The following is a 10,423-nucleotide window of genomic DNA, read 5'->3' as shown; positions in this document are numbered from 1 at the left end:
AGGACAGAGATCTCTTTTTCTCCCCCTCTTCTCCCCGCTGCAGCCTAGCAGCTGATCTCAAAGCATGCTCCCCTCTCCTGCAGCTCACAGAATCAGCCCCCTGCAAAAACTACGCTGGAAAGAGCAAGTAGAGCGAAATGAGGCATGGCTAAAATGCAGGATCTTATTGGTATTTTGAAAAAAAAACTATATTTATATACTTTATATAGGTATGGCCCTGAAATATATTGCTCGAATATAGCATGATAGGTCCACTTTAAAATAAAGTTCAAGTCGAATGTTTCTCAAGCACAAATAACAATGCACAACTCAAAATAAAATGGGGAGGTGGGACAGGAGTCTCTCTATCTCTCTCTCTCTTACAACCTATTTAACTATGTTACACCCACACAATGCAAGTACACTATTACTGTAATATTTACATTTACCTATCTTCAAATGGATCCTTGTTGTTGTTGCTGTATTCTCCAGGTTCTGATGCTCAATGTCCACTGCTGCTAGTGTTACAAGTCCGCTGAGCAGAGCTGGTAATCAGATAATAAGCCTGTTGAACAGGAGAAAAGAATGAAGGGAAAGTTGCTGCTGTTTGTGTGGTTGTTCTAGCCAGAATTTAATAAACACATGAATAAATTCACTTACAAATTATATCCGTTTTTATTTAACTAATCATTCTCTGGTTTGACGCCACATGTATCTCTGCGTTGTGTTGTGTGGTCGAATGAATATGACTTCCTTTTTGCCAACCAGGTTTATTATCTGTGCAAACAGAATATAATGACAGCAGGAAATGGCTTCACCAGCTTTCTACCTCAATACTTCTCCTCAGTGAGGCCTGAAGCTAACTGAGAAAGCATACACAAAGTTCTAAATAATTAAATTAACATGTTCTTTAACAGATATGCATTTATCCATTGTGAAGACAGAGCTGCTGGGCTGTATCCGAACACCTAAAAAACACTCGACCCTCACAGAGACCAAACTTTCAAAGGATCCTTATCAAAATAAAAGGTAATAATAGTTCTGAAATGTCTTTTAAACCGATGACCAACTTTACCCAATCACCTGGTAAATACAAAGTAGTCGCTAAATACATATCCAGACTGCAAGGGCACCATTAAACAAATATCAATGCAGCAATTAAAGAATAATAACGGAAACCTTACCATCGTTGGTCACAAAGTATGAGACAGTCTTATTAACTTTAAAATGTTGCTATAAATTAAGAGGAAGTTCCGATTGTGTGAATATATACATAGATATAGAACAGATATTTGATAAGACTTTTTCAGAAAATCTGTTACACTGTAATTTGTTTTGAAAGGCAGATTTGGACAGTTATGGACAGATGAAGTGTACCTTTTTGCTTGTATTGTAATGTAATGTTACTCCTCCAAACCCACTTCTATTCAGCTATAGTAACCCACCTACTGCCCATCTGTAGTCTTCCTTAAAGTCATGTAATGTCAGTTTACCTAAATAGAGCAAACCGATTGCATTTCAAAAGGAGCAATTTTCCAAAAAATTTCCTAAACCAAAGCTGCGTACCAACATGCTAAATCAGAATGTCAACACAAAGAAAGAGACAACGAAAAAACATTTCCAGTGGCATGGGAATGATTTAAGTAGAAAATCATAAGATTTTATTTTGAATTGTCAAAAGTAATATTTCACAGTATAAACAGTTACCTGCAAGAGATGATTAATTCTGAAAGCACCCAGCAATGTGGATTCCAACTGACCCTTGAACAGAGTACTTGAACACATCAATAAGTAAAAACACTTGACACAAACAAATCAAAATACTTCCCAAACTTTAAATACATTAAGAATACCAGAAATCATTTCTTAAATAAATTCTACAAAAATATCTGTTTTAGACATATTTACATTGACTGTAGCTTCTAGCAATTGTGTGAGTGTAATCCAAAACAGAGCTTATTATTCATGATGCCATCCACGACTGTGAGCAAATGTGCTTTCTGGAAGAATTGTATCACCATGCAATCTATTACATATGTAGAAATTGGTCCCTAGATAACGGCAGAATGATTCAATATTGACCTGTTAACTATCAAATTATTATTTCTAACAATGAAATTTAAGTTACTTGCTGCTGCCATTTAACAATGAAATTTAAGTTACTTGCTGCTGCCATTTAAAAAAAAAAAAGAATGCATTTGGTTTAAGGATTCTTGCATATTAGATTTTATTTAGAAAAGATGCACTCCTTAATTTATTACAGTGCACTGATATTTTAAAATCTATTTAATTTCAGAGTATCAGTTAAGAGCTGGGTAGACATTTTGATTATTTATCCTTTATTTGATGTATTCAGTGTGATACATTAATCTTATGATCGATGCATTGTACAGATTAAGCCAAATTGTAACACCAAATGAGTTGCCCTGTTCAAACTTTAGAAATTAATACATGCATAATAAAATTGCCTGAATTATCAACCGTTTGTTATTGAGATAAGGATTTGTGGCAGGTCAGACATTTTCTTTGGTTGCAATAAGCCAGCACACACTGTCTCAAACCAAACAGAAAAACCAGTGCATTTTTTACTTCAAGGCTGGATTATTGTATGGTTCCTCATCATCAGGCTGCCCCAAAACATTCCCAAGACTGTTCAGTTGATTCAAAAACTGCGGCACATTAACAACAACATCATATTACTCCCATATTAGCTTCTCTTCACTGGCTCTACAATATCATTTAAATTCCAACTCTTCACCTACAAGCCCTTAATAGTTAGACCGATTTATTTTAAACCCCTTTACCCCACTGCGCTCCAACAATGCACCGATCCTTGTGGTTCCTAGAGTCTCTGTTCACATGATCATTTTTGCCATATGGATTGTCTATTTTGTACTTTTATCATGTTTATTAAAGTTAACATCGGGGGCCTGCAGATGCTCCAAAGACACTAGAGTGAAGTTACCGTGCCGTTTCAGAGAGACCACAGCCAACGCCAGGTTCGGAGATTGGGGGGGAACTAAACTACAAATGTCTCTTGCTTTCCTGAAGTGGTGTGGCAACATTTGGCCTCACCCATGAGCTATGTAACATCTACACAACATAGGCAAAGTGTCAGAAAAGCTAAATGTTGGGGTCTGGTGGATTTTTTGCTTTTGTGAGCAAACCCATGCTGTTATTAATGTAAAGACCCGTAATGTTATCTATTGGTTCTAATTTGTGTGTGTAATAATTTATGAAATAAGTTATAACATTTCAAATGATTATTTTCATTTAACAGCATGTGATTTTTTATATCCTGTCTTTTTGTTGTGTTGACACACAGTTGTCTTTTTGTTGACAACCGTTGTTTACATTTATGCCAGGCATGCATTTTGTTTTTATTGAATGTAATGCATTTTGACCTAAACATCAAAAGTCCAATCAAATTATGGATTTTGATAATTGTGACATTTATATGATAGGTAGCTCTGAATCGTCAACTGTCAAATAGCTTTACTGGGCACATCAAATGCTATCTGCTTAAAAAAGTATTTAACAATTACAGAGAGGTTTGTAACCACATACATTTTTGGAATTAGACTCACTATAGGGTGATAAAACTAAATCTGAGACTATACCTTGTCCAGTTTTGAAAGCCATCCTTGTCCAAATAGCTGAATACTTTGTCGATTTTGAGTCAGAAAGAAAATCGTTACTGCAGCAATGCAAGTTGAGGTTATAGCTCAGTAAAAAAAAAAAGGAATCATTGGCAATTATGCACTTGATGAGAATCATGCACCTTTTTACAGTAACAACATCAATGGAAATGATGTTAACTGTAGTGACAATGCTTTCTGTCAAATGAGGTGTTCTTTTTCAAACAATCCATTTCCATCCTTCAGCCACTGATCTAAATGTAAAAAGGCTAAAATAAATAACAGGACCAGAAAGCTGGACAACCACACTACATTAACTATCCTTCAGTGTGTAATAGACAGAACTGTGGACATTTCTTCCAGACAAGGAACAGAGGGATTGCATAGTCTTTAAAAATGACAGTAGAGGGGATTTAGTCACCCTTTAATCTTCTGTTGTTATACCCTTTACACATTGTCAAACTTATGTTTTAAATAGTCTTTTATAACCTTTGCAATTGGTAGATCCTCCAACAATTTTAAACTTTGAAGGCCAATGCAGTGACGGATTTGTATTCGACACAAGTCTTGAAGAGTCCGAGGTTGTCCTGAAAAAAGAACAGAAACCGTTATTACACAGTGAATAACACTGGACCGCATATATAACTGCTATGTCAGCCAATTTTGGCTTATTGCAGATAGGTGAGTATTGGCCGATTAGCAATTAAAAAGTAAAAAAGAGTAATGTTATTTAGCAGTGTGCCTTTTGAACAGGTTCTCACTAGAGCAGACTGCAAAACACTGATCTTAGTAGACTGACCTCCCAGTTAGCTGATAAATGATGCTATTCATGTTTGTGAAAGTTTGACTTTTTAGTTAATTTAGTTTGACTTTTTAGTTAGTCACCTTACCTATCTCAGTGGTAGCTTCATCAACAAAAGATTCAAAAATAAAAAAAATTACATTATGATATTACATTTAAAATAACAACTGGAGAAATAAAAAAAAATGGATTTCTATTACCAAATAAGATCAATTTGGTTCTTTATCAATACTGCGGTATCGGTTCTTTGTTAGACACTGTTATAGTTGAGATCCGAAAAGGTTATCAAGGGGCTATTCACTTTGTGTTTTACAATGTGTTATTTGGTTCAATAAGTTATTATTTAATTTAAAATAAACTACTTAAATGTAACCATATTATGGCCTTAGTTTGGTACATAAAAGAAGAAAAAAGAATCATACTGTGGATATATGATCTTTATATCATGTCACCTGTATCATTAAATGTAAACGACGGTTGTCAGAACAGAAATCCAATGGTCTGTTGATTTTTAACAATTAAGACTTGAACAATGGCTGCCAGTGATGCGATTTGTTTTATTATATATTCAATGAAACATCTTATTGAATTGTGTGACCTCAACATCAAAAGTCGCATTTTGGAGAAATGTGACATTTATACTCAATAACACTAGACAAAAGCTAGGATTAGTCATTTCCCAATAAAACCGGTTTGGTTCTATATTGATAAATAACAATGCTGATGAAAAAATTATTTTAAAAGTAGGATCCGACTTAGTCATCCCTTCTGTATAGAGTCTATAGTTATATGTGTTCTAACTGAGGGCTGATGAGCTGAAAAAGTGTTTCCCGATTGAATTCACAGAAAGCTCAGATGCCCCCAAGAACTTTATTACAAGTTGTGTCTATTATGTTGATTTTATATTACCACACATGCTGCATGGTTATCAAAAATTAATACTTGTATTTTGGTGTCAAGTGCTTTCAAGCATGCATGAATAAATAATGCATTAATGCACTATTTGACCTGGGACACACAAGCAACACTGAGATGTGCAGCAGCTGAACAGAGCTGGGTGCCTGTCATACTGTGGGACAAGTCTCTCATGGCATATGAGTTAATCCAGGAGGTGGAGGTGAAATCAAAAAGCCAGCAGATATGTGATCTGGTTGAGGGTTGGAGTCTGTGAATGGGCATGTCTGAATCAGAGCACAGCTCTTTGATATCAAAGAGCAGGAGGCAGTGGAGGAATGCAGCGAGCCATTGTTCCCTCTAAATGTAATGCTTCAGGTGATGTGCTCCCTGTGTCTGAACAGAAGTCTTTAGAACCTCTTTTACTCTTTCCTCCTCACAGTTAACAGTAAAAAGCTTTACACTCTGAGCTAAACCTGGAATCCTTTTCTGCACCCTATACATGTTCACAGATGTATTCCAATGGGTAAGGACCCATTGTACTCATACTGCGAGTCATTATGTCTTCATTTATTTTTAGAATTTTGGGGAGAAAAATTCACAATTGTTACTATGACCAACATTAAATAAAAAATAAGTGGAAAACCGTTCATATTTGAGATGACAAGATTTATATTTATCCTTCCCCTTTCTCTTTCAACATCCATCAATAGAATTGTATCTATGTGGTTCACTATAGGATTATTAATTTCAGAAATTCTGAAGTTGCTTACCTACAGCAACATAAACCATAGTGAAAATGTTATTGTCACAGGGAGCATATAAGTGATTGAAAGCATTAGTCGACAAGGGGAGACGTGAATAAATACCAAAGACGTTTACAGCAACACTGAATCATTGTCAAAACACTGACCTAAAGAGGCCATCGAAATCCCTTTCTGTAATTTCCCTTCTTCCTTGCCTTTCTGAGGCTCTATCCAGTAAATAAAATGGTGTGTTTTTTCAAATGTTGGTTGGAATAAATTATCATTAGGCTCATCAATAAAATAACCAATGTGTTATAAATAACGATAACTAATTGTTTTATTCGTTTTTTACTCGCTGTTCTGAATTTCAATCTTTATGGTTTTTACACTTTGGATAAAAGCATCAGCCAAATGAAATGTAATGTAATGTAATGGGTATGTTGGAGACTCACTGGTGACCTCCTGCAGGTAGTCCAGACAGGGCCTGCTGATCCCAGACATGCTAACAGAGACAGCAACCGGAGTTTGGCCCTCGTAGTTCCTGGTGTTAGTGTCAGCCCCGTACGTGTAGAGCATTTGAGCGCACAGCACATCATCCCTGAGAGCCGACAGGTGCAGGGGGGTCTGACCATCCTCAAGACGTCCCAGGTTAGTGTCTGCTCCCCTCTGCAGGAACATGCGGCAGTATGAGTGATTGCCTTTGATGACGGCATATCGCAACAGGAAGCCATTTTGAATGTCAATGTTGGCACTGTGGTCCAGAAGGATCTTCACACAGCTAGAGCGCTCACGGATGATGGCTAACTGTAGTGGTGTTGTCCCTTTGTCGCTCAGCGGGTCCACCTCGGCCCTGAACTCGAGGAGAAGGCGTACAAACGAGTCTCGACCATAGTGGGCAGCCACGTGTAGCGGCGTCCAGCCATCGTTGCTTTTTGCATTTATAATGTCACTGCGGAACTCAGACTCAAGCATCAGTCGGGCGATGCGCGCTCTGCCATGCATAGCAGCATAGTGAAGGGCTGTGAAGCCCCCGATGAAGTCCTTCACTGTGGGGTCAGCTGCACAGAGCACATGGAAAGAGTGAAATTAAAGAAAAATAAACAGGCTGTTTGTGACATGATCTGTAATCAGCCTGGACTCTACAGTCCCTCTTATCTCTAATATTATTACCCTAACGCACAGTTCCCTGTATACTTAAGGATTCTGATAGTGACAGTGCAGTGGGTTTCAGACACAGCTGGACATTGTGACTAGACAATAGATTTCCTGAGTGTGAAAACTTTAATTTATGTGTAAATGTGTCTGTTGATTGTGTATATTCATATGTTATACATATTTTTGTACATATCTGTATATTGTACAATTTTATATTTGGGATTGTTGGAAACGTCCTTTCGATCTCTCTGTCTGTAAACACAAACTGAGTAAGATTGACATTAAAGTTGACTTTGACTTTAACCGTTCATTTAAATTTGCAGCAATTGGCTGCAGAAATTGATATATAAATAAGGCTTTCAAAACAAAACAGATGTTCCTGGAAATGCCCTCTAAAACGGTTTTCATTTCCTTGTTAACATGTTCATGCATTCAGGAATTATAGGTTCTTAACATGTTAATTGTGTTCATATCAACATCCAAAATGTAAGTATGATCAAGTAAAACAAAATTGGAAAGTTTATCTGAAAGGACTATGGCGCTAGCCATAGTTGTATTTCATTGTTGCTTCCTAAATTGCTTTTACAGTATCATATGTAAACTTACAGTATATAGAAAACATATTATTATAGATCTGATTTTCTCGATATGGCAAATGTAAGAGTTTTCATGGATATGAGTCAGACTTAATATATGTACTTTTAATGGGCCTAGAAGAGCCTCTTCCAGTAAAGTAATGACCTCTATTGTTAAGACCTGTCAAGCCAATTCTAATCACCAAATGCAGCCAACTTCAACAGAAAGACAAAACTGAGCCTCTAACCTCCATGCTCAAGAAAGACTCGAACGCATCTCTCTTTGCCTTTGGCAGAAGAGAAGTGTAGCAGTGTCCAACCGTTGGCATCGCGGATCTTCGGCGAGTATCCTTGCTCCAGCATCCTCCTGACAGTACACACATCCCCCGCTGCCACTGCAGCCTGGATCTGCAGCTCCTCATGAAGCTCCGGGTTCCTTCTGCAGTGATGGTTCAGCATCCTGTCACATTTCACATGGGATTGATCACCTGCTCATCACCTCTGTCAGGAACACATTCTTTATGTGTTGTGTAACTAGGTGGGTATGTATAAGGTTATGACTCCAAAGGTTGGTGTTATGTTATGAAAATGTTATACAATCTTAAATCATATACATCTTTGAAATACATGTCATTGGTTTTTCAACTTGAACTGAACATTGTCAAAAGCACACATTGTAGACAGGTGCTTAAATAGAATTGGAGGATGAAACCCTCTTTAATGGTCACACATGCTCATGCACAATGCACACACAGTGACATTTGACCTCTGCTTTTAACCCATCCTAGTACTAGGAGCAGCTATTGTACAGCGGGGTGGGGGGGGTCTCCGGTGCCTTGCTCAAGAACTGAAGGGCCCAGGAGGTGAACTGGGATCTCTCCAATTAGCAGTCCACACTCCATATGTAGGTCTGTTTGGGGACTTGAACCAGCAACCCTATGGCTCCCAGTCCAAGCCCCTACTGACTGAGCCACAGCTGGACATATTGTAATTAATAAGTTAACTGAAAATAAGTTTCCTGACAAAATGTATGACTCTGTAGACTTATGGGTGGCCCACACTCACTGACAAAACGTGTAAACATGTCCACCACCTATGCAGAAACCGAGTGTAGATATACAGGTTTGTGTGCACATGTTCTCGCAAGGCATATTTTATATTACGCAACAACGTCATAGAGACATTTAAGACCGAAGGCTCTGGGGAGATATGCAGCTTTAGAGACAACAGTATTTTGTTCTGGATTAAACTGCATCTGAGTTCATGTCAAGTTTATTATTAACCACTGAAACGGCCAATATGACAAAAAAGTAGATGTACCTTTTGACAAGCTGAATAGATGGGCTTCTCTTAGTCATGTCGGAGCTTCACCTGCAAATATACAGCTGACCTGTCAGGTAGGACATCAGTCTGTCTTCAGCTGCTCTCCTGCAACACACACACACACACACACACACACACACACACACACACACACACACACACACACACACACACACACACACACACACACACACACACACACACACTTTAAGTCATAAAAGACACGCGTAAATGAATATTATTTCCTTCGATGTGAAAATGTGCAATTACAGAAAATGTTGGAGTGCTTCTATTTCTACGACTAATACTAATTATTATTATTATAAGAAAAAATACACAATTATTATAATTTACAGGAATGTAAGAAAAAAGGGAATGCATTACTTGCTTATAAACGAGGTCAATTTTGACTCTTATTTACTAATGTAAAGCTTTGACAGTCAGTCACAAAGTGACTCGTAACATTTTGAGTTTTTATCTTCACCGGATGATAAGACAGGACAATAGAATTATTTCTTACTTACTAACATAACCCACAATACAAAGCACGCACAAGCAGACCATTACAAAAGCCGCGGGAGGAAAACGGGCTGATGAACACCATTCGTGTTATTTATAGTAGAAAATGTCATGAATGCACCCTTTGACAAGATATTATATTATATGTTCAGCTAACACTGCTAGCCAGCAGGCTAACAAACTCATAGACGCTAGCTCGCTATCTTGTGTTCACCTTTTGTAACGTTACTTGAAGTATAGGACACAGGAAAAGCACTGGGTGCATCGATGATAATGTTGATTCTTCACATTTGCTAATAAACACAACAGCTGTGATACTATATAACAAAGACTTCACATACTGGACAGACGCTGAGCCAACGGCTAGCTTAGCCTATCAGCTTCCACTCAGGAAGAGCTGGAGTTGTCAGAGCTGCACCATTCTGTTCCTCAACATCATGTAACAGTATACTGTCTGTTCAAACTTCACTAATGTTGAGAATCATTTCGCTGTTCAACAATCCGCTTTAACAACAAAGTGTTCTCAGAGAGCTGTGAGCACATCAGTTTGACTTAAACAGTAAAACACGACAACTTCCGTCTATAATCCTTCACAATAAAAGCATTCCTTAAATATAAACCCACTGTAAAAAAAAGCGTACTTCGCTAAAAATGGAGAGAATGTCCCACTTGTCTGTTGGGCCTATACCCAGTGGTGTAAAGTAACTAAGTACATTTACTCAAGTAGCCTACCGTACTTAAGTACAATTGTGAGGTACTTGGACTTTACTTGAGTATTTACATATTTTTTGG

The 10,423-nt window shown here is 37.6% G+C and overlaps 1 protein-coding gene across 3 annotated transcripts; it reads right to left on the bottom strand.

Moving 5' to 3' along the window:
* Positions 1 to 355: 355 nt before the first annotated feature.
* On the bottom strand, positions 356 to 10,194 carry asb7 (ankyrin repeat and SOCS box containing 7). Of its 3 annotated transcripts, none has more exons than XM_010787393.1 (6): positions 9,973 to 10,194; positions 9,110 to 9,217; positions 8,038 to 8,249; positions 6,512 to 7,117; positions 4,107 to 4,204; positions 356 to 544 (listed from the first exon to the last, which is right to left on the bottom strand). In XM_010787393.1, exons 2-6 carry the CDS (start codon positions 9,145 to 9,147, stop codon positions 482 to 484), a joined length of 1,017 nt encoding a protein of 338 aa, XP_010785695.1. In that variant the 5' UTR covers positions 9,148 to 9,217; positions 9,973 to 10,194; the 3' UTR covers positions 356 to 481. The 3 variants fall into 3 exon arrangements, with proteins under 3 accessions (XP_010785695.1, XP_010785696.1, XP_010785697.1); XM_010787394.1 differs by lacking the exon at positions 9,973 to 10,194 and adding an exon at positions 9,846 to 9,965; XM_010787395.1 differs by lacking the exon at positions 356 to 544 and having other exon boundaries at positions 1,626 to 4,204.
* Between the last annotated feature and the right edge of the window lie 229 nt (positions 10,195 to 10,423).

The sequence above is a fragment of the Notothenia coriiceps genome, unplaced genomic scaffold (genome assembly GCF_000735185.1).
Source record: "Notothenia coriiceps isolate Sejong01 unplaced genomic scaffold, NC01 NC01_scaffold00030306, whole genome shotgun sequence".
Classification (NCBI taxonomy): domain Eukaryota; kingdom Metazoa; phylum Chordata; class Actinopteri; order Perciformes; family Nototheniidae; genus Notothenia; species Notothenia coriiceps.
Note: the sequence above shows the minus strand (reverse complement) of the source record. Positions and strands in the feature narration are given on the sequence as shown.

What these genes read in the sequence shown, in the direction of transcription:
- asb7 (XM_010787393.1), bottom strand. Translation starts at nt 9,147, where the DNA reads ATGACTAAGAGAAGCCCATCTATTCAGCTTGTCAAAAG. An exon ending in TCTATTCAGCTTGTCAAAAG is followed by an intron (nt 8,250 to 9,109) that starts GTACATCTACTT and finishes GAAATGTGACAG; the next exon opens with GATGCTGAACCATCACTGCA. An exon ending in AGTCTTTCTTGAGCATGGAG is followed by an intron (nt 7,118 to 8,037) that starts GTTAGAGGCTCA and finishes TGCTCTGTGCAG; the next exon opens with CTGACCCCACAGTGAAGGAC.